This window comes from Phyllobates terribilis, unplaced genomic scaffold, assembly GCF_046119375.1.
Source record: "Phyllobates terribilis strain yellow unplaced genomic scaffold, ASM4611937v1 Scaffold_4__5_contigs__length_816908805, whole genome shotgun sequence".
Classification (NCBI taxonomy): Eukaryota; Metazoa; Chordata; class Amphibia; order Anura; family Dendrobatidae; genus Phyllobates; species Phyllobates terribilis.
The window spans coordinates 270,251,497-270,276,841 of NW_027362764.1; the positions used below are offsets into that span (position 1 = coordinate 270,251,497).

The 25,345-nt window shown below is 40.8% G+C and overlaps 1 protein-coding gene across 1 annotated transcript in view; it reads right to left on the reverse strand.

The window, feature by feature from the left end:
• Positions 1–6,885: 6,885 nt before the first annotated feature.
• Positions 6,886–25,345, reverse strand: part of VPS41 (VPS41 subunit of HOPS complex) — a 308,457-nt gene continuing 289,997 nt past the window's right edge. Inside the window, exons 26-29 of the mRNA XM_073678260.1 lie at positions 15,260–15,359; positions 14,345–14,389; positions 9,527–9,606; positions 6,886–8,484 (exon numbers count right to left, since the gene is read on the reverse strand). Coding sequence (XP_073534361.1) covers positions 8,404–8,484; positions 9,527–9,606; positions 14,345–14,389; positions 15,260–15,359 — 306 coding nt within the window. The 3' untranslated portion in view covers positions 6,886–8,403. The remainder of the gene's footprint in view (positions 8,485–9,526; positions 9,607–14,344; positions 14,390–15,259; positions 15,360–25,345) is intronic.

Sequence of the window (25,345 nt, forward strand, 5' to 3'; positions counted from 1 at the left end):
CCTTGTTTAGATTTACGGGAATTGAATCAAATTACCATTCGAGATCCATACCCTCTTCCTCTGATTCCAGATCTGTTCAACCAATTTGGGGGAGTTAAGGTGTTCTCCAAGTTAGATTTAAGGGAAGCCTACAACCTAGTTAGAATCAGAGAAGGGGATGAATGGAAAACGACGGTCAATACCCCTGAGGGACATTTCGAGAGTCTGGTTATGCCTTTCGGTCTGACTAATGCACCTGTGGTGTTCCAGCATTTCATAAATTATATTTTTCATCATTTGGTGGGCAGGTTTGTGGTGGTCTATCAGGATATTTTGGTTTACTCACCTGATTTTGAGACACATCAGGGGCATATTAAACAGGTGCTTCAGATATTAAGGGATAACAATCTATATGCCAAACTAGAGAAATGTGTTTTTGCCGTCCAGGAGGTGCAGTTTTTGGGGTACCTGTTGTCATCTTCGGGTTTTCACATGGATCCAGAGAAGGTCCATGATGTACTTGATTGGGACCGTCACGAGAACCTTAAGGTATTACAGTGCTTTCTGGGCTTTACTAATTTTTACCAGAAGTTTATTCAAAATTATTCGACAATTGTGAAACCCCTCACTGACATGACAAGGAAGGGGAAGGAGACTGACGTTTCTAAATGGTCGAGTGCCTCCGAGCAGGCTTTTTCCTCCCTAAAGAGTTGTTTTGCCACAGCACCTATACTCAGACAACCCGATGTTTCTCAATCTTTTATCGTAGAAGTTGGTGCGTCGAAGGTGGGGGTCGCGGCTGTGTTGTCTCAGGGTCCGTCCCCTGGTAAATGGCGGCCATGCGCTTTCTTTTCCAAAAAATTATCTGCAGCTGAAATTATGACGTGGGTAATAGGCAGCTTTTGGCGATTAAATTGGCATTCGAAGAATGGCGTCATTGGTTGGAGGGGGCATTCCATCGTATTACTGTTATTACGGTCCATAAGAACCTGTCATATCTTCAGTCTGCTAAAAGTCTCAACCGTAGGCAAGCTAGAATATCCTTGTTTTTTACTATGTTCAATTTTGTTGTCACTTTCCGTCCAGGGGTTAAAAACATCAAGGCTGATGCTTTGTCCTGGAGCTTCCCTGGTGGTGGTGACCATGAGAACCCTTCCCATATTTTGCAGAAGGGGGTAGTCATTTTGGCGTTGTACCCTGTCCTGGAGGGTGAGGTGTTGGAGGCTCAGGGGGACGCCCCTGCCTCCTGCCCTTCGGGGAGGTTATTTGTACCATCTAATTTGCGCTGTAAAGGAATTAAGGAACATCATAACTCTGTGCGTGCTGGTCATTCAGGTGGTAAGGCAACCGTGGACCTCCTTTCTCGTCATTTTTGGTGGCCGGGGTTGCATCAGGATGTGGTTGAGCAGGTGTGTGCTTGCAGTATTTGTGCGCGCTAAAGTATTGCATACCCGTTAGTCTGGTCCTCTTCTTCCTCTACCTATTCCTAGCAGGCCTTGGACACAGTTGTCCATGAATATTATTACTGACTTACCGGTATCTGCAGGCAAAACTGTGATTCTGGTGGTTGTAGATAAGATTCAGTAAAATGGTTCATTTCATCGCATTACTGGCACTTCCGAATGCCAAGACTCTTTCTCAGGTTTTTATTAATGAGATCATGAAGGGTCACGGGGTTCCCTCCAATGTGGTGTCTGATTGGAGGAGCCAGTTTGTTTCTAAGTTCTGTAAAGCTTTCTGTACTCGACCGAGGGTGCAGCTGTCCTTTTCCTCTGCCTTCCATCCTCAGTCGAATAGACAGACCAAATGCATTAATCAGAATTTGGAGACTTACCTCAGGTGTTTTGTCTCCGAAAACCAGGAGGATTGGGCATCTTACTTACCATTGGCCAAGTTTGCTATTAATAATCGCCTGGAATCTACCGGAAGATCACCTTTCTTTGGTACATACGGTTTCCATCCACAGTTTGGTACTTTTAGTGGGGGAGGGGCTTCGGAAGTTCCCGAGGAGGAACGTTTTGCTTCATCGCTCTCTTCTGTGGATTCAGAGTCATTTGAAGATGATGGGAGACAGGTACAAACGTATGGCTGACAGGAAACACTCGCCAGGACCGGACCTAAGTGTGAATGACTTTGTGTGGTTGTCTACCAGGAATATCAAGTTGAAGATTCCTTTCTGTAAGCTGGCACCTAGGTTTATTGGCCCCGAGAAAATAACCGCCGTCATTAATCCTGCATTTCGTCTTGAGTTACTTCAGGCTCTTAAAATTCACAATGTGTTCCACAGGTCTCTACTCAAGAAATATGTAGAACCTCGAGTCCTCTCCCCTGCCGCCAATCATGGTTGATGGTAATTTAGAGCTCCAAATTTCGAGGATTGTTGATTCCCGTCTCCAGCGTCGTTCCCTACAGTACTTGGTGCACTGGAAGGGTTATGGTCCAGAGGAAAGGATGTGGGTTTCAGCATCGGAGGTGAATGCCCCTAGACTGGTTCGTTCATTCCATGCCTCTCATCCTGACAAACCTGGTCCTGATTGTCAGGAGGCCACTCTTAGAATGGGTGGTACTGTCACGGGTGTGTCAGGTGTGACAGACAGTCGTACTGGATTCAGCTGTAGAAGGTCATTGCACTTGGCACTGCAGGCACCTTCTTGATCTTCTCTTCTCTGCAGTGTAATGATATCATTCTCCTTCTAGGACCTAGTAGTGACCTCCACCTTCTGCTGCTTATTGACACATCCTTGCTGGATGTTTAAATACGTTCAGTCTCTCCAGAGAGTCGCCGGTGACGGCTCTATTTTCCTCTGTTCAGGCTTGAAGTACTAGTAGTCGACTAGTGTCTTCTTGGAATTCCCTTGGAGGATAGTTGGTGTGATCTCGCTGGTGTCTTCTCAAGCTAAGTGTTTCCCTTGTCTGTTTACCTGTTTGTCTTTAGTTGCAGTGGAGGCTGATTAGTGCTCACCCCGTCCCCTCCATACCTAGGGCTTATTGCTAAGGGCAGTCAGGGATTAAGGTTTTCTGCTCGGTGATCGGTGTGGAACCTATTTAGGGACGTTAGGGGAGTCAGGGTGACTGTCAGATCTGCCTAGGGGTCTCCGCTCTCCCTCTTCCTGTCATTGTACACTTAGTCTTTCCCTCACCTTGCGTGACAGTAATGCATTGCAGTGTATTTTACCAGTGATCAGAGTAATAAAAGTTTCATAAAGGGAGACCAAGTAAAAAAGTAAAAAAAATTGTAAAAATATGAACAAAAAAATAAATCACAAAATAAAAAAGTTGTTATGCAAATAAATACACATATTTATGGAAAAAAAAACAAAAAAAGCACACATATTTGGTATCGCCTTGTCCGGATCGACCTGATCTATAAAACTGTCACAAGTTAACTCCTTCTGTGAGCACCATAATAAATAAAAATGGTGGAAAAAAACTATGCTTTTTCATCATACATGCTGAAGAAAAGTGGAATAAAACACAATAAAAAGATGAATGTAAATAAAAATGGTATAGGTGAAAATGTCATCTGAAAGGAAGGCACTCGAAAGCATTGGCAGGATCCAGGCAGAGAAGGAGAGTGCAGTCTGATCTGAACATGCATGCTCAGACTCCTGTCACTCACTGAGAGGTGGCCCCCACCAATGACGTGCGCTACTCAGTTCGTCCCCGACTCCTGTCCCCAGATCGGAAGTAGCAGAGCCAGCATCACAACAAAAGAATCCAAGACCCACACAAAGATGAGCTTACAGAAGCAGCACAGGTAATTGAAGTATAATAGAAAACTGATTATTAGGAAAGGACATATGAAAGGGGGTTAAATTAGTAGTAGAAAACCTCTTTATTGATCATTTGATTTCTTATACAACAACATAGCAATACACCTATTAACACCTTACAAGTGCATTGCAGTGGTAAAATGCCACAGTTACTTGGCTGAAATTGGGACTCTCGCTTTCCGGGCCCTTGCAGTGGTGTGTATATACATACAGTTGAAACCAGAAGTTTACCTACACTATATAAAAAGACACACATGCATTTTTTTCTCAATATCTAACATAAAACCACAATAAACCTCTCTCATTTTAGGCCAATTAGGATTACCATAATTTTTAATATTTGCCAAATGTCAGAATAATGAGAGAGAGAGAGAATGTTTTAAGGCATTTTTATTACTTACTGAAAAGTCAAAAGTCTACATATATTTCATTAGTATTTGGTACCATCTCCCTTAAACTGAATGACTTGGGTCAAATGTTTGGGATATTCTTCCACAAGTTTCTCACAATAGTTGGTCGGAATTTGGGTCCATTCCTCCTGACAAAACTGGTGTAACTGATCCAGGTTTGTAGGTCGCCTTGCTCGCACCTGCTTTTTCAGCTTTGCCCATAAATTTTCAATTAGGATTGAGATCAGGGATTTGTGATGGCCACTCCAAAACATTGACTTTGGTATCCTTAAGCCACTTTGTTACCACTTTGGCAGTATGCTTCGGGTCATTGTTCATTTGGAAGACACCCATTTCCGCCCAAGCTTTAACTTCCTGGCTAATGTCTTGAGATGTTGCTTCAGTATTGCCACATAATATTCTTTTCTCATTATGCCCAAAAAGTTAAATTTTAGTTTCACCAGACCACAAGATAGGTCTCCAAAAATTAAGGTCTTTGTTCCTGTGTGCATTTGCAAACATTAATCTGGCTTTTTTATGTTTCTTTTCGAGTAATGGCTTCTTCCTGGCAGAGTGGCCTATCAGCCATGTTGATACAGTACTCATTTCACTGTGGATATTGACACAATTTTACCAGCATCTGCCATCATCTTCAAAAGTTCTTTTGCTTTTGTCCTTGGGTTGATATGCAAGTGTTGGACCAAAGCACGTCTGTCTCTGGGACACAGAACCAGTCTCCTTCCTGAGTGGTATGATGGCTGGACATTCCCATCTTGTTTGTACTTGCGTATAATTGTTTGTACAGATGAACGAGCCACCTTCAGGTATCTTGAAATTGTACCCATGGATGAGCCAGACTTGTACCAAGTTCACAATTCTCTTCTTGATATCTTGGCTGATTTCTTTAGACTTTCCCATGATGCTACACAAAGAAGTAGTGTGTTTCAGGTGTGCATTAAAATGCATCCAAGGTGTGTCTCTAATTAAATCAGATGTTGCCAAAAAAACTATCAAAAGCTACCAAACACATGATATCATCATATGGGCAGTCCAGAATTGTTTAAAGGCATAGTAATCTTAGTGTATGTAAAATTTTGACTTAAAATGCCTTAAAACATTCTCTCTCTCTCATTATTCTGGCATTTGGGAAATATGAAAAATTATGGTAATCCCAAGTGACCTATAACGGGAAAGGTTTATTCTGATTTCATGTCAGATATTGAGAAAAACATGCATATGTGTCTTTTTATTTAGTGTACATAAACTTCTGGTTTCAACTGTGTAATATACATTATATATATATATATCAGTGGGGGAAATAAGTATTTGATCCCTTGCTGTTTTTGTAAGTTTGCCCACTGACAAAGACATGAACAGTCTATAATTTTAAGGGTAGGTTAATTTTAACATTGAGAGATAGAATATTCCCCCAAAAAATCAAGAAAATCACATTCTATAAATTAGATACATTGTTTTGCATTTTGCAGTGAGAAGTAAGTATTTGATCTCTCTGGCAAACAACACTTAATACTTGGTGGCAAGCACAGCAGTCAGATGTTTTTTGTAGTTGATGATGAGGTTTGCGCACACGTCAGGAGGAATTTTGGTCCACTCCTCTTTGCAGATCATCTCTAAACCATTAAGATTTTGAGGCTGTTGCTTGGCAACTCGGAGCTTCAACTCCCTCCATAAGTTTTCTATGGGATTAAGGTCTGGAGACTGGCCAGGCCACTCCATGACCTTAATGTGCTTCTTTTTGAGCCACTCCTTTGTTGCCTTGGCTGTATGTTTTAGGTCATTGTCTTGCTGGAAGACCCAGCCACGACCCATTTTTAATGGCGGAAGTTGTCACTCAGGATTTTATGGTACATGGCTCCATCCATTCACCCATTGATGTGAAGTAGTCCTGTGCCCTTAGCAGAGAAACACCCCCAAAACATTATTGCTTCCACCTCCATGCTTGACAGTAGGGACAGTGTTCTTTGGGTTACAGACAGCATTTCTCTTCCTCAAAACATGGCGAGTTGAGTTAATGCCAAGGAGCTCAATTTTTGTCTCATCTGACCACAGCACCTTCTCCCAATAACTCACAGAATCATCCAGGTGTTCATTGGCAAACTTCAGACGGGCCTGCACATGTGCCTTCTTGAGCAGGGGGACCTTGGGGGCACTGCAGGATTTTAAACCTTTAAGGCGTAATGTGTTACCAATGGTTTTCTTGGTGACTGTGGTCCCAGCTGCCTTGAGATCATTAACAAGATCCCCCTGTGTAGTTTTATGCGGATCTCTCCCCTTACTCATGATCAAGGATACCCCACGAGGTGAGATTTTACATGGTGCCCCAGATCAATGTCCATTGACAGTCATTTTGTATTTCTTTCATTTTCTTGCTATTGCACCAACAGTTGTCTCCTTCTCACCCAGCGTCTTACTTATGGTTTTGTAGCCCATTCCAGCTTTGTGCAGGTCTATGATCTTGTCCCTGACATCCTTAGAAAGCTCTTTGGTCTTGCTCATGTTGTAGAGGTTAGAGTCTGACTGATTAATTGAGTCTGTGGACAGGAGTCTTTTATACAGGTGACTATGTAAAACAGCTGTCTTTAATGCAGGTAACCAGTTGATTAGGAGCATCTAACTGGTCTGTAGGAGCCAGAACTCATAATGGTTTGCAGGGGATCAAATACTTATTTCTCACTGCAAAATGCCCAAAAATTTATCCAATTTATACAATGTGATTTTCTTGATTCTTTTTTGGATATCCTATCTCTTAATGTTAATTTTAACAAACCCTTAAAATTATAGACTGTTCATGTCTTTGTCAGTGGGCAAACTTACAAAAACAGCAAGGGATCAAACAACTCCTGAGCCAGCTCAAGGACAACTCCTTTCAAATTCAGGTATAAATATGTGATGCTGTAAAGGGGTTAGAGTTTGGCTAATTTAATCCTCCCTCCTCCATTAGGCATTGCATTACACCAAACTGGATTCAAATTTTCTTTCCCTCTACAGGAGCTTCCTAAAGGTTCCTTCCATGATCTTAAAAAGGTTTCTGAAATCCATATCTGGATATTAAACAGGAACAAAAGAACTTTTATCAATAGACTTCATGTGATGAAAAATGGTTATTTCTGTCATGGACAAATTTAATCTTCATTAAGCCTTTTCTTTTTTGCTTGTAAAAGCTAGAAGGAGGGGATTGGTTCAATTTCCCAAATTCATTAACAGATTTTAAAACTGAATCATCAAGTAACAGAATTTTGATTGGATCGATAGAAGCTCTAGTGATTTTCCCAGTCGGCATTAAATCTTATACATATATTTTGGAAGGGAATAGCAAGGAACACTGAAGACACTTGAAGCTGTACAATATAATCAGTGTTTTATCAGCAGGAGATTAGCACTACAGGACAACTGGCCTTCTGGTGCAACTCCGCCCCAATCTACCCTATACAATGTACACAGAGCTGTGGTGCGGGCGGGTTACACACAGCTCAACAACTGAACTCTGCTAGATCTGCAGCAGGGAAAACTGTGACTATGATAACTGCTGCACTCAGTAAATAAAGTGATACATCACTGGAATCAGAATCTCTGTTACTCATGCAGCTGTCAGGTTACATAGAAAAAACTGCTGACAAATTCCCTTTAAGGCTTCATTCACACATCATTCGAGCCTCGGTAATGAGTCTCTGTCATAGGTTCTGTAATTTCCACCAGAAGAAAATGTGAAGCTATTTTTTCCCAATAAAATGAAGGACACTTAACATGAAGCCAATGGACCTATTGTAGTCACTGAGGTCAGTCAGGAGCCGATGTGTCAGTGATATGAAGCATTAGGTCCCGGCATAAGTTCTGTGTTTCTTTTATTATAAAAGAAAAAAACTGAATTCCTAAACCTGGTGTGAACCAAGCCGAACATATACTCTTTATAATTTTCCATCACATCTTTTACATTATTTTACAAAAAAAAAATACATTCGGCTTTAAGACTCGAGTTTTCATTTGAAGACATCACTTTTTATGTATTGCATATAAATAGGTGGACAATTGGAAATGGCAAATAGGTTTATATTTTTAGTTAACACTATACTAATTAAGACAAGTAAATGGAAACAGAATCAAGCATGGAAATGTCATACAGCCATATGCTCTGTGTATGCAGCAGCTCCATCCAGAAGCATAAGAATAGAATAATAATACATATTACAAAGGTCAAGAGTTGCCAGAAAAGACAAAGAAGGGAACATTGCATCTATTGGGGGCTATTTTTTTATGTCTAAGATGGCACTTCCAGGACCACGGTGTTTGGCACTGCAGATGTTACAGAAATATGCAGGAGACATCTAGAAAAGAAGATACAGTCAATTAATGCCTGCTACAGCTATTCTACAAATGAGAACATGTTAAATCTAAGTATATTTAAAGCAAATTCCAGATATTTAACAATATAGATACAAGTTTTCTAAGTGTACTTAGTATACAGGGAATTCTAATAGGTTCTTCATGCATGTTAATTACGTTCCTCAATATTAAAGTGAACCTAACATCTGATACATGCTGCCCAATCTAGAAGGAATTTTACTGTAGTGTGCGCAGAAGAATACTATTCTGTAATAAGTGGGGACACAGTAGAAAATCTAATTCTTAAAGGGGTATTCTTATCTTCAAGATCCTATCCAAATTTGTAGTAGGTGTAATAACAATAATAATATTAACAATTACCTCCAATTAGAAATGTAGTATAGTTCTTCTGATTTGCTATGTCACTTACCCCATGTGGAGGGCATTGCAATAGTTTAGGCATCCACGGTTACAACTAGTGATGAGCGACTATGTTCTGTTAACCCTTTTGGCGAACATGCTCGGGTGCTCGCCGGGTATCTTCAGCGTGCTCGGGTGTTATGTTTGAATCACTCATGACTAAAAAAACAGGCATCCCTCACATGTATTAAAGCTGTCAAACAGTCGCAAATCATGCGCACAGAGTGACTCAAACATATCACCCGAGCATGCTGAAGATACTCAGAAAACACCCGAGCACACTCGTAAATCTCAAGTAACGAGCATGCTCGCTCATCACTAGTTACAACCAGTAACAGGTAACTCACTAGCTAACTGTCAACATGGATACCTAAGCTACTGCAATGCCCTGCCAATGGGTTAAGCAACATAGCGAATCGGAAGAACTATACGTAACTCACAGTTTCAGTCAGTGCATCTATTACAGCTAGACGAGTTCTTTAGGAACAAAAGCTTTATGGAAATTGTGCAGTGATTTTTTATTTAATGTGATCTATGTTTGTGATACTGTATTAAGCACAAGATTCTCTCTTGGCTTATATAAATGTATTTTTGATATATTCAGAAGGTTACAAAGCATCTTACTGTGTTGCCAACAGGCAGGCACTCTCTGTGGAACATGTGCCTGCAGTGGAATACCACCACGCCAAGAGGCTTAGAAGAATCTGCAAAACAATTAAATAATCAGCCGACAGCTTCATCATTTCAGCAAAAAAATGGATTATAAACTAAAACAACATGAAAGAGCAGCTTAACATTTCCAAACCTAGACAGAATCTATGGTCAGAACATGATCTAATGTTCACTCCATTTATAGGTCAAGCACAGTTTTTGACATTTATTTTTGGTCATTTTTTTTTTCATGTCACGATATTGACCCTTTACTGTAAAATCATATACACGTATGTCCTGATGGCATGTAACGTGATCGCCGGGATGTACATGTAGGTGATCAGAATGGCAGAGTGACAGGAGGACTCCTGTGCCAGTGCCATCTGCAGCTAGCTGTAATGTGCTGTACATCTGTTGGGAACAAAGCTTGCTCCAAACTAGGCACTTTCACCCCTGTTTTCAATAATGACAGCCAGATCTTTAGAGTTTGAAAGACGGAAAGTGATCTATCAGCCTAGCGACTGTGAAGAGCAGTAACGTTACTGACATCACTGCTCTTCACACCAGGTCTCGCTGAGCGAAGCAAGAGCTGAATTTTGGGAATGTCATGGGAAGTGCTGGACTAAGTCAGACCTGCGTAGGAACTTTTTAAAATTGATGAACATGAGACAGTGTCTTGTTTTTATTTCTTTCCATTTACGTTTTTCAGGTTTCCATTTTTGGACTACGTTGGATTCCTTGGACAATGTCGGACCTGTGTGGGATTTTTTTTTAAATAAATTGGTGAGTCAGGGAAAAAGTCGGGTAGTGTTTATTTACATAAAATCTTTTTTTGTGTGTTTTTTTTTGATTACTGGGTTAGTAAAGGGGATGTCTGACAGACACCTCTCTATTACTAACACTATGGCTTGATGCCAGCTGTGTTCTTGGAAAATTCACAGCTGTCATCAACCCCAACTACCATTACCCAGATTGCCAACGCACGAGGGCAATGTGATGCGCCACTTCTGGGGCGGATGAGGCTGATATTTTTAGGCTGGGAAGGACTAAATAACCATGGACCTCCCGAGACTGATAATATCAGCTCACAGCTGTCTGCTTTACCTTTGCTGGTTATCAAAAATGGGAGGAACATCACATCATTTTTTTCATTTATAAATTAATTCATGTACAGTAAGTTACACACGCAAGACACAAATTATACATCTCACGAATATCTGTTTGTTTATCTATCTATCTACCTCATATCTAACTATCTCTGTATTTGTATATCTTTAACACATAAAAATCTTTCATTTCTGTTCTAGTACGTGTCACACGGACATCATCCGTGTGCGTGTGTGCGGTATGTATGGTCATCTCTGCTGGGTGTGTACATGTCTCGGGTATGTGTGAAAATGGATGTCCTTGACTGATCTCACCATTCTTCTTCTCTGCCTTTCTGATGTTTTTCTTGGCCTGCCACTTCTGGCCTTAACAAGAACTGTCCCTGTGTTCTTCCATTTCCTTACTATGTTCCTCACAGTGGAAACTGACAGGTTAAATCTCTGAGACAGCTTTTTGTATCCTTCCCCTGAACAACTATGTTGAATAATCTTTGTTTTCAGATCATTTGACAGTTGTTTTGAGGAGCCCATGATGCCACTCTTCAGAGGAGATTCAAACAGGAGAACAACTTGCAAGTGGCCACTTTAAGTAGCTTTTCTCATGATTGCATACACCTGGCTATGAAGTTCAAAACCAAAAAAAGTGCTTTAGTAAGTCAGTAAAAAGTAGGTAGGAGTATTTAAAACAAGAAAATGATAAGGGTGTCCATACTTATGCACCTGTCAAATTTTGTTTGAATGCAGATTGCACATTTTCTGTTAGTACAATAAACCTCATTTCAAGGCAGAAACATTACTGTGTCCAACAGTTATTACATATATCAAACTGAAATAGCTGTTGCAAAAACACCAATTTTAAGAAAACATTAAGCTTAAGATTAATAGGGGTGCCCAAACTTTTTCATATAACTGTAAATGCGGTACCGTTGTAAACGTACTGACCTGAAGAATAAAGCTACCTTATCAATTTAACCACACGCAGAACGGTATTAAAAAAAAAAAAAAAAAAAAATCCGGAATTGTTGTTTTTTGTTTATTCTCCCTCCCAAAAATCGGAATAGAAAGTGATCAAAAAATGTCACGTGCCCCAAAATGGTACCAATAAAAACGTCAACTTGTCCCGCAAAAAACAAGCCATCACATGACTCTGTTGGCCGAAATACGGAAAAATTATAGCTCTCAAAATGTGGCGATGCAAAAACTAGTCTTTGCAAAAAAAATCGTCTTTTAGTGTGTGAGAGCTGTCAATCATAAAACCCAATATGAATCTGGTATCTCTGTAATTGCACCGACCCGAATAATAAAGCGATCTAATCACTTATACTGCACGAGGAACGGCGTAAAAAATAAACTCTAGGGTCAGGGTTATGCTAGGGTTAGGATTGGGATTTTTTTCAAAAGTAAAGAAAAAAAATGACGATATGGCGACTAATGTTGAGCGCAAGTGCTCGCTACTTGAGTCTGCATCGGGTGCTCGGGTATGCACCGAGTATAACGGGTGCTCAACTGACATGCTCGAGTCTCCACCCCATATGTTTTGCAGCTATTATACAGCCAAAAAAAACTCGCGGGGATTGCCTGCCATGCACGAGCGATCCCTGCATATTGTTTTTTTTTTGGGTGTCTAATAACAGTGAAACATGCGGGGCCGGGACTTGAGCTCCCGCGATACATGGTGCATACGTGAGTACCCAATGCAAACTCAAGTAGCGAGCACTTGCGCTCAAGACTAATGACAACTTATTTAATATGATGACCTAATGTTATCAAATTCTGTGTCGTACGTCTGGGTTCAAAATGTTCACTATACCCATTGATAAAATCCTTGAGGTGGCTAGTTTCCAAAATGGTGTCACTTGTGGGGGGTTTCCACTGTTAAGGCACATTAGGGGCTCTCCAAATGCAACATGGCGTCCTCTAATTATTCAAGCTAATTTTACATTCAAAAAGTCAAATGGTGCGCCTTCCCTTCCGAGCCCTGCCGTGCGCCCAAACAGTGGTTTTCCCCCACATATGGGGTATCGGCATGCTCAAGAGGAATTGCACAACAAACTGCATGGTGCAATTTCTTCTGTAACACTTATGAAAATGCAAAATTGGAGGCTGAAAAACATTTTTGCTGCGAAAATGTTATTTTTACAGCTCAATGTTATAAACTTCTGTGAAGCACCTGGGGGTTCAAGGTGCTCACCACACATCTAGATATGTTCCCTGAGGGGTCTAGTTTCCAAAACGGTGTCACTTGTGGGGGGTTTCCACTGTTTAGGTACATCAGGGGCTCTGCAAACGCAACATGGCATAAGCTAATTATTCAAGCAAATTTTACATTCAAAAAGTCAAATGGCGCTCCTTCCCTTCCGAGCCCTGCCGTGCGCCCTAACAGTGGTTTGCCCCCATATATGGGGTATTGGCGTGCTCAGGAGAAATTGCACAACAAATTTTGGGGTCCATTTCTTCCTGTTACCGTTGTAAAAATAAAAAAATTGGGGTCTAAAGTAACATTTTTGTGAAAAAAGTTAAATGTTAATTTTTTTTCTTCTACATTTGAAAAATTGCTGTGAAGCACCTGAAGGGTTAATAAACTTCTTGAATGTGGTTTTGAGCACCTTGAGGGGTGCAGTTTTTAGAATGGTGTCACTTTTGGGTATTTTCTGTCATAAAGGCCCCTCAAAGTGACTTCAAATGTGATGTGGTCCCTAAAAAAAATGGTTTTGTAAATTTTGTTGGAAAAATGAGAAATCGCTGGTCAATTTTTAACCCTTATAGCTACCTACCAAGGGAATTTTTGGTTCCAAAATTGTGCTGATGTAAAGTAGACATGTGGGAAATGTTATTTATTAACTCTTTTGTGTGACATATCTCTGTGATTTAAGGGCATAAAAATTCAAATTTTGAAAATTGCAAAATGTTTGCCAAATTTCCATTTTTTTCACAAATAAATGCAAGAGTTATCAAAGAAATTTTACCACTATCATGAAGTACAATATGTCACGAAAAAAACAGTCTCCGAATCAGGGGGATTCATTGAAGCGTTCCAGAGTAATTACCTCATATAGTGACAGTGGTCAGAATTGTAAAAATTGGCCCGGTCATTAACGTGCAAACCACCCTCGGGGGTAAAGGGGTTAACCCATTTACAGCCTGTGACGTATTAGTACGCACAGGCTGTAATCCCCCGGTTCAGTGAGGGCTCCGGCGCTGAGCCCGCACTGAACCGGGCACATGTCAGCTGATTATTACAGCTGACATGTACCCGCAACACGCGCGGGTGGAATCGCGATCCACCCGCGGCTGTTAACATGTTAAATGCCGCTGTCAATCTCTGACAGTGGCATTTAACAACGTTGTGCCGGAAGCGTGTCACTTACCCCGACCGTCGGTGACCCCGTCACGTGATCGCGGGTCACCGATGGGTGGTCATGACAACCCTGATTCTGCAGCAGACTCCAGTGGTTGTCATGAGCTGGTCCGCTATGAGCGCCACCTAGTGGTCGGCGCTCATAGCACAGGACTATTTCTGCTACATACAGGTGATCTGCTGATCAATATACTTATCTTTTTTTATCATTAGATTGACTATCCACAAAACAATCGCCCACAGGCATTTTAACATTCATGGCGCCATACACAAGGATAAAATCAGATTATACAATTTATTGTCACAATACAAAAACAAAACAGTTACCTGTTGGAAGTATAGGTGACAAACAAACTTCACAAATATTTTCCTCTGCAAGAAAGAAAAATGAATGTGTAAAAGAAGTTATTTTACTTTTTTTCTATCTGCATACTGATTGGTTGCTGACCGAGAAAGTAAGAATAGGTACACAGGGCTGTCCTACTGTAGGCTGGTTTTGTATTTCTATGAATCATATTGTATAATAAGTAGTGATGAGCGAGTATGTACTGTTAACCCTTTCAGCGAGCATGCTCGGGTGAACACCGATTATCTTCCCCAAGCTCGGTTGTGATCTTTCAGTCTCTCTGTGTGGATGATTTGTTTGACAGCTTTAATACGTGTGAGGAATGTCTGCTTCTTAGGAATTCCTCACAAGTATTAAAGCTGTCAAATAGTCGCAAATCATGCACACAGAGACTGAAACATAACACCTGAGCACAGGGAAGATACTCGGTGTTCGCCCGAGCATGCTCGCTGAAAGGGTTAACAGAACATGCTGGCTCATCACTAATAATAAGCATAAGCACAGGCAATTCAAAAAATAAATACAGATTAACAGGTTTAGGCCACGGCCCCACTATCAGTATTTGGTCAGTATTTTTTCTCAGGAGTGGGAGCCAAAACCAGGTGAGGAACAATCAGAGAAAAGGTATAATAGAAACAAGTCACCAATTCTGCATTTATCACCCACTCCTGGTTTTGGCTCCCACTCCTGAGAACAAATACTGACTGAATACTGACCAAATACTGATAGTGGGGCCGTGGCCTTACAATAACTGGAACTAGTAACAGCACTCGATGTAATAGCTTTTAATATATTTTGTCATTAGAAGGTAACAGGGAGTAGAGGTAGTATGCAGAGTTGGGTCAGGCGAAAAACAAATTGGTAATGAAAATAATGTACTGAGAGGATACACGTACCATCAACCAGCATAGCTCTAGATTGAGTTCTGTGCATTTTCTTCAGCAATGCCAGTGAGTCTGAAACTAAGATCTTTTTACAACCTTCTCTTAGTAGTATCTGAAACAAGCAAAAAATGAACAAAAATGACTTTAACCTTGAGTCAAATATCTTATAAAAATCTCTGATCTCTCCTGATTCTGCCGTTCTTTTCCTTTTTGCGCTGTACTACTCCAATGGAGAGATATTCACATTTATTGCTTTTAAAGCACAGTATGTGAAATCTCTGCTTGTAGCGCGCCTGGGTATTTCTTCAGGTTTTTTTCTGGGGTTATGCACTTTCACCCCTCCTAACCAGATGCTATTCATCACAGCTTACCAGCTAATTTTGCAGTCTAAGACACTGCCAAGCTGTGATTGCGAAAATTGCATATTGTGATGCAAAATTGCAGGGTTTTTTTTTCACCATTTTGCCAGACTTTAAGTTTTTATTCTGTTTTCCAGTAAATTGTATGGTAAGTATTGTTAGATACAGGTATGAATATAGAAGGAACAAAGGATTTTTTCTGATGCGTTTCAAATCAATCCAACTCAATCGATTAAGAGTTGGATTGACTCGACATATGACAGGAAAACTCCTCTGTACTTCTATATTTTAATAGATTAACAATAAAGTTTATAGGATTTGAAATCCTCGGTGTGCTGGACTTCAAACTATCATTAGATTGCATGGTAAAATGAAAGGTGTCATTTAAAGCGGTCTCCCGCATAACAACAAAAATATGCCCCCGTACAGCTACAAAGTTATGGCTCTTGGAAGACGAGGGAGTGGGGGGGGGGATAGGAAAATAACCCAGGAAGGAAAGGGTTTGGAATTTTAACCTGCATTCAGTAGAATTTTTTTTTTATCTATTGTATGGCCTGACCCCTTAAAACAGTTTCTATGCAATTTTCGTTAATTGTCTCAAAGAGGTTTTTACTGAAGATTATATCTACGGTCATATTGCAGTGTTACAAATGAGAAAAAAACACACATTTTTTTTTGTAACAGTAATTAAGAGATATCGTGAGTTTTACCACTTTTACTTTACGCTCTGATTTAATGCACTATATGAACACCTTCTGCTAGAGTTCTGTACCATGAAATAATCCACAGCACACTATAGTCTACATTGACCGATTGTCCTTGGCAAGGCTTGTTGGATGACTACAGATATGGCCAGCTATATTTAATCGATGCTGCCACTTTTTTTTAGTAAGGTCCCTCTTTAATATCCACTACTTGGAGAAGCTTATAATTAGTTATGGTTAAACTATTTAATTTATAGCGAATATATGAAGACCATGCGGTATATTGTCTTTAGGTGATCTCCATTTTGTAGATGATCTTTATAAAAGGTTGGAAATTGTAAATGTGTAGAAATACAGCAGCATTGACTTTGTAATATTGTGAAACTCACTGTGATAAAGCAATGGTATAAAAGTATCAATACTGTAGCTCACAAAAGTTTAGGCATATTTGTTACAAATATAGCATTGCTCATAAAAATGTCCTAGAGTTTATTGATTCTGTCAAGGTGGTAAATTATTGGAGCAGACAGATACTAAACTGGATTTAGTCAATCCTAATCACACAGCCCTGCACACCAGGGTTGCCAACCGTCCAGAAATTTCTATACAGTCCGTAAAAATGGGGTACTTTTTCCCCTGGTCATGTATACACTGCTCAAAAGTTTATGTGGGTGCAACAGCAAGCGGTTAATCTATCTCCACCCACTCAACCTTGCAGTCACCTTCCACTCAAACAGCAAAGTAAGTAAAAATCCCACCCCAATCCAGTCCACAACACGCTGCCATCACTCATCAAACAAATGGGGGTATGAGTCCCCAAACTACACACCACTGTCCAACAGTCTATATGCCAAACACTCTGGTGTTGGCAATTACACTCTCTGTAGTTTTGGAGATGCCCCCTTTGGATTTAAGTTCCTGTGAGTCTCCTGACCTGTAATGAGAGTTCACAGATTATATGACCCTTTGTACAACTTTAACCTTATGAATGTCAGGCTTATCATAATATTATATTTCTTGACATAACAGTGAATCTTTTGAAGCTGGAGAAGCTTGTACAAAAGGACTGTGATCACGATTCATCAATACCAATGTTGATGAGGGGGCAGGCTGGAGTCAAACACTCATGATTCAAGAAGAGGTGCAGGCCACTTCATGAATCTGGAGCGCCGGACAAGTGGCGTGCGCCCTACCAGAAATCTGTCTCCGGTACTGTAGTGAGATTTCTGGCATAGAGAACACCACAGCTCGTCATGAACTGGACAATTTGTGGTGTCCGCCCTGTCACCTCCTAGCTCCACCTATTTTGGTACCAATAATTTTGTGCTTAAAGTTTGGGACTTTTCAAAGCTTTTGCAACAGAATTCTGGAGTGACAGCTCTTAACCGCACTTAAAATGTTAATGATTTATTATAGAGTTTTCTAATGTGTCTACAAAAATTGTCAGGTGACTGTGATTTTTTATTTTTTCTGGATAAATTATCAAGTTGGGAACTCTGCTGTACATTCCTTGCCACATCACTATGGCTACATGCCAATGTTATCCACATTTTCGAGCCTTGTCTGAAGTAAGGAAAGGTCTGTCTGGCCGACTGTTCACTGACAACTTCTGTGGTTAGTCCAGTCCATACTTCCACCATGTAGTAATAATTCAGAAAAACGCAAACATTTACCCCTGAAGAGTGTGTACAGAGCGAGTGGGTAACTTATGTGGCTTCCACAGTCTTGCACCCTATGGACATAGCAGCTGTATGCTGCAGAGTTTCCATAGCTCGTTTACGGCAGTCAGTGGCACCTTCTGAACTGGGGTAAAGTGTAAGCAATTTCACAAATTTATGTCATCAATTTAGGGCATTTTAGTTATTTCTTCCAATTGGCACACTCCATTATGAACACACTCCCCGCTTTTCTCGCCCAAGTAATGGGGTTCAGGAAGGTAACTTATAAGATGGCAGGCCATAACAGAGAGCTGCTGCTGTAACTGTCAGGAAGGGAATATGGAGCTCTCTACTGAACCTTTCCCCTAATAAGCAGCTGGGCACGGTTAAAGGGAACCTGCCATGATGAACATGCAGTGTGATCTGCCAGCGGCGTGTTCTACAGCAGAAGTGGAGCAGGCTTATATACAGAGTTGTGGGAAAAGATTCAGAATAAATTGTAATTTATCCATGTACAGTATACACTATATCTCTCCTTAACTCCAGTGCATGCTCACTCATACAGGGAATGCTGTCAATCATCAAGTCACTCCGCCCATTGGACTCCTTAGCCAAAAATTAGCAGAAAGATTAATTGATAAGTTATCAGTTGTATTTAATATTTTTTACACCAAACTATATAGGGTATTATCAGCTCATCTTCTCCTGCTCTACAATAAAATGCTGGTAGTTTACCTTCTGACAAATTCATATTATTTAGGGTAAAGTTTACTGTTGACCACCATGTTTGCTCAGTGTCAGGTCTTCTGGTACATGAAGAACTAAGACATCTATTTAGTGCAGGACGCTTAATCTTAGCTTTTGGGAAAGAGAGTGTAACTTTGGGGGGAAGGGGAGATACCATAAGTTGTAAAGAGGACCTGTCAGTATGAGACTCGACCCCTAACTAAAGAATGAGTGTAAAGTCCCTTTAACACTCTTTTCATTCATACTTTGATTTTAGCATTCTGTTCGGGCATTTTTTCAGAAATCCATCTTTGAAGTTTACTTTTCAAGTGAGGCAGAACAGGAACTGGATTTCCAGCTCTCCTGTGCTCTCCCCCTTTTCCTTGACCACTGCCATCACTATTCTCTCAGTGACCTGGGCAATGACAGTGCCTGCGCAGAATCTCTGAAAGTTCAGTGCCTGCCCCACAATACTTGTGATTAAAACTTCTAAGGATGAATATCTCAAAAATGGCCCAACAAAATATTACAAGCAAGGTATGAATGTAATAAGCATTAAATGGGTTTTACATGGCCTTTAGTTATTAGAGGTCAAATAAGTTGCTGAGAGGTCCTCGTTAATAAAGTTTAGGTGCCGCTACAGTATGAGCGGAGTTCTAACTCCACTGGATTTACAATGAAGCTACTTGTGTATTTAAATTCCTTTTTAAATCAAAACAAAAAGTGGAAAAAAAACAGGAAATAAGTATAATGGAAAGAAATGGACTTCTGGGTTTTGGACTCACTACTCATTTTGGCTTACAAATACTGACGAAAATACACATGTGAAAGTGGTCTTGCAATAGCAGTGATAAAATAAAAATTGCAAGTCATTATCTTTCCTTTTTTTTTGCATTTTGCTTTTGTAAGATATACGAGATGACCTGCATAATTTAGAATTCCTAAAAAATAATTCTGTAGAGATATGTCACTCGACCCAAATATAGCGGGTGATCTGTTATGGCCAAGTACTTTTATGAAAACCTCAACTTGTAATTTATCAGTGTGGGATGAAAGAAAGGGATGCAAGAGAATACAAATTTACATAACCCATAAGAACATCCATAAACCACATCTGTCTAAATGAGCAAAGTAAAATAATAGACTTCAGAGGATATTCATTAGGATGCAGAACCGCCAATCAGCACTATCACAGCCTGATGAATAACCCTGTGTCGCTGTTTTAATTAAAGATGAATCATCAAAACTAAATCACTAGGGAGAAAATAACACTAAGTCTGGGCTGCGGCAAGAGCCCTCAGAATAAGCCCAACGGGATTCTCTTTAGGTTTCATGAACATTTACATAATGCATTAGATGTTCTTTATGCCATTATAAAGTTCAGCCTAACAATTGTTCATCTTTAGTGATAAAGCCTTTATAGGCCTAATCCACAAATTACAATAGAAACAGTCTGCTGTACAGCACCACAGTGGGGTCTCAAAATAGGAACAGCCCATCAAGGGGAATGATCAGCAGAAAAAGACCGATTGCAAATTTTTAACTTTACATTAAAAACAAAAGTGCTAAAATATTGGAGTTTTTACAACTCCTGAACTTAAAGGGATTGTCCAAGCATCTTATATTGATGACCAATTTTCAAGATGGGTCATGGGAAAGGGTTTGACTGATCAGATATTATTAGCTCAGCCGTTGGATGGATGTACACACTGAGCAAAGTAGAACAGCACAGCCCCATTCATTGTGTAGTGGCCAATGTCAAGAAATACAGAAATCAAGAGAATGCCAAGAGTGTGCAAAGCAGTCATCAAAGCAAAAGGAGGCTACTTTGAAGAACCTAGAATATAAGACATATTTTCAGTTTTTTCACACTTTTTTGTTAAGTATATAATTCCACATGTGTTAATTCATAGTTTTGATGCCTTCAGTGTGAATGTACAATTTTCATAGTCATGAAAATACAGAAAAATCTTTAAATGAGAAGGTGTGGAACTTTGTTCACCCTGAGGTCTCCTTACATATGTATTTCTTTTTATCTCCTTTTTTAATTGCACCTCTTAATCTAAATAAATTTCTTTTTACTGAAAACACCTGAGAAGACGGGATCTTTGCTAGGACCCACCTTCTAACTCCTAAGAGATCAGAGTAGCTTCAGACAAGTTGGCGGCTCCCACAATCATGTACAGAAAAAAAAAATACAGACTCTGAAAACAAGAATCCATATCAGTAGGCGTTTTTAATTAGTAAAAACTTTAGTTAATTTATTCTCTTTAATGTCCTTCCTCTTTTCATTGGGTTGTAGTCCAAATTTTTATTTCTTCAAGATAATGTATTGTTAACCATGGAAATTAGCAAAACGTGTATGAGCATGGGTGCAAGGGTGTTCCTACTCCCAACCTCAAGCATTGATTGACATCCTACATGCGCAGTCCTTTATTCCCACAATACATGTGCCATATCTGGGGAAGACTGGCCGTGTCTCATTCTCCTCTCCCCAATAATATCACAGGACTGTTCAGCTGAGCCGAGCATGTGCAGTGTACTTGGGGGGTCATAGGAAAGAATTGGCGTTGGCCTTACGAGTGTTCACCTGACATGTATAGAAGGTGTACATTCCTGTGTAATCCACTACACAGTTGCTGAACTGTACTGTTCAGCTGTGCAACTGGTAACATCTGCCGCCACTGAAACAGCTGAATAGTGGGGGCGCTGAGCACCAGACCTAAACGGAGCTGATATGGATGACCTATCCTTTGGATACATCATCAATTTTAAAGTATTTGAGCAAAGTAAAAAAAAAAACTATGCATGTTTGGTATCGCTGTAATCACACTGACCTGGAGAATCATGTTTCCTAGTCATTTTTACAATACAATGATTACGTAAAAACAAATCCCAAAAAACAACGGCAGAATTGCATTTCTTTTTACCATTTCATGCCACTTTGAATTTTTTTTTATTTTAGAAAGTGGAGAGGACCAGGACTCCCAAAATGGCGCTGGAGTACCTGCTCTACCAACCCATGCAGGAAGACAATCAGACTGCGAGGCGGCTGTGCTGGGGCACATGGAGAGATTTCCAGAGTAAAGGAGGGCGAGGCATCAGGGATACAGTCAATGGTAAATATGTTCACAGATGGGAAAGAAAGTGGAATGGACTCAGGATTGGGGGAGTGATTTGGCCAGGAACTGGACTGTGGGAAATAATGAAAGGTCTAAGAAATGAAAGATGGCCAAGCACCAGCTGAGCCTCCACAGCAGATGAATATAATGAGGTTACACAGTGCAATAAAGCTATTGTGTGGACTATGCAGGCTGGGCATGTCACTGAGGAGATAACTTTGCTGAAACGGTCTACAGAAAGTGTCTGAGCGCACTACTGCTGCTGAGGGGTACATCAGTGATCAGGAAGATCAAGTGACACCGGTCATTAAAGATCGCCATGATCACTTTATCAATGCATTACTGTCCAAAGCAGATGACCTAGAGAATAGGCTAAGAAGGAATAATGTGCAAATCTTAGGGGTTCCGGAAAAAAAAAAGGAACAAACCTGCAGACTTTGAGAACGGAGACACAAAAAATCGTTGGCAAAGATGTTCTCATGCCTCTATAAGCAGTTGAGTCCATACACACCCTTTGCCTTCTAGAGGTCTACCCAGATCTATCTCAGTAAAGATTGTACATTATAAAGTTCGTAATCCTCAAGGTCAGAGAAATCCAAGATAACTGGGAACAAAATCTCTTTTTGATGCTTTCTCTGCAGAAGTGCAGAAGAAAAGAGCACACTTATAAGACATGAAACATCGCCTCCACAATCTACGAGTACCATATGCTATGCTCTATCCTGCCAGGCTGCAAGTTGTAGCACTTGGATCCATCAATTTCTTTGATGCACCTAAAGCACTCGCCTGGATTGATCTCCATGAGCAACACTTCCTGTGATTTTATCATAATTAATTTTCTCTATGCAAACACCTATGTGTCACCTGTTTGGATGCTGTTTGGATCAGAACACTATCTACAGCCTCTAGAATAATGCTCTGTATCTGATTGGACCCGGGTGGGATGACCAACACAGAGTTTGGAAGAACGTGTGCCTTCATCTATCTAGTCCAGATAGGTTATTGTATTATTTTTTGAGGAAGAGGGAGGGAGTTTGAAAAGGATGTTGTTTTATATGCAGTGCTACTTATTGTTCCACCAGTGACTTTTGTTTGCATGGAGGCATCGTCTGTTATATGTATGATCGGCTGGTGAACGGATGGCTGGGAACCTTGCTCCTGGGTCAGATGCTGTATTGCACTGCAAATATGGCTGTTAGGTGGACTTTGTTTTCCTGGAATATAAGGGGTATGGGAAATCCAGTTAAGAGAGTTGCATTATTTAATTACCTAAAATCTTATCTGCTATCAGTCTTCAGAAAAAGCAAATCCTGTACCTCATCTCTAAGACCTGGATAGGCCAAGCGTTCCACACTACATATACTAGCTGATAGAAGTGGCTGAGTGTCTTTGTTTATAGATCTATTCCATTTAAGTATTTGGACAGGAAAACTGATGTGACTGGACAAAAAATATATGGGATGAAATGCAACCTTGTGCCACCCCCGTTCTGCTGTAATTCTACATCACAATTTGTTATTCATTGCCTGCATGCAAAGTGAACCAACCTAGATTATCCCCAGGCTCGGACTGGCCCACCGGGGAGTCATTGAATTCTCTGGTGGTCCTCAGTGCAGTGTAAGCACTGACAAGAGAAGGAAGGCTCCTCCCTCTCCTACCTCAGCTATTCATTGCTGGGCAAATCCTCTTCCATAGCAGCACACAACCTCCTTCCCCTGCTGCTCTTGGGCTAGGTGTCAATTTCAGACTGACATCTGTGCAGTAGAGGTGCCACTGACCTTAACACCTCTCCTGCACAGGTGTCCATCTGACTCCAACACCTAGTGGGAGCACAGTAGAAGAAGGAAGTGTGCCGCTATGGATGCCATTACCGGAGCAGTGCATAGCTGTGGTAAATAACATCTCTCCGGCAGAGGTAGCAATCTGAATAACTTCCATGGTCCTCGCCTCTCCCCCACCCAGTGCAATGAGATCACATGGGGTAATGCTGGGAAAAGGTTACCACAGCAGTCTGCACACACCACTGCTCTCTTGCACCTCAGAGAAGGAGCTTAATGAGGCTGTACTGCCATTGGTGCTGTGTCATTGCCCAGCATGCAGCAGCTGCCCCGACCTCCTCCCTCTTCTGCTGCTAATTTCATCATCATTAAGAAGGGGTCACGTTAGAGTATAGCATCCGATGCGATATTCTAATGACACTCAGCTCAAACTCTGCTGCGAGTGGGAGAATCGCAGCACAGGTGCGGAGGAGATGGATAAAAAGTAATTTCTCCACTTTCTCCTCGGTAACTGCACTGCACTCAGATGACAACCGAGTGCAGTTCCATGATTCACACGCACCCATAGACTTGTATGGGTGAGTGAGATTCGATTCTCGCAGCATGCTGCAATTGTCTTCTCATGCTGAATCGGGATGAGAAAATAATCACAGATCTGAGCTGCCCCATAGAACAACACTGTGCCCGATGCTATGTGATATTCTATCACATAGCACTCGGCCGTGTTATACGCTCGTTACCGGCCTTACACTCCTTCCTGGAGCTCAGAACACTGGGAGGAGAAGCTGTTTTCATTTTTAAGTATTTTTTGTGAAATTTATATGTGTAATGGAATAGTGGATCTATATTCATCAATTTTGGTGGAGGGGAACTTAGCTACATACACTATGTGTGGGGGAGGGTTACTTGGCTATATACACTGTGTGGAGGAGGGTGACTTGGCTATATACCCCATTTCTGGGGAGGGGAACTTGGCTATATACACTATGTGTGGGGGAGGGGGACTTTTGTCAGTAGATAATAGATTTTTGCAAATAGATGGAACGGAGATCTCTCTAAAGTGCAGGACAACCATGATGTTTGGGCACCCAGGTGTCCCTAATTATCTAAAGTTATGAAAAGCTTTAACATGGACTCCCTGAATGTTAGATTGAAATTTAGAGGGGAGATGTGATGTAGACTACCTCTTTCAGTGGGGGGCTGCACCAACTTGAAGAAGATGGTGTGGATGCCTCAATTATTGTATATTTTACACATCTAGGTTCCTCAGAGTTTGTTTCTCAAATTAAAGTGTCTGGATTTGATTTGGAAAGGTAGAACTGACAGAAGAAAAGATGCAGGAGGATTGGTAGTCGCCGACCCTAAAACGTACTATTTGCAGCAACTTAGGGGATGGGACACACAGAAAACTCACAAAGTAAGCAAATAATGGCGATTCTGGAGACACCTAGGCTCAAACTGAATGCTGAACAGTGGTATATAAGGGTGTAGCAAGGTTATTCCCATTTGGACATGTTGTGGTTTCCAGAGTTTGGGGGTTTGGAAGACTTTGGGCATTAGATATGTAAGGGAATACGGCATCTTTCAAGATGTGGAAAATGGTGTAGTTGGCCAATTTGCGGATTTGCACGTTGACTTTGATTTAGCATCAGATCAGTTTTAGAAATAACTTCAACAGAGACATGCTACGACAAAGGAGGTGGAGAAAATCTCATTGAATAGCCTGACTGTAATATGATACGCAGTGTAGT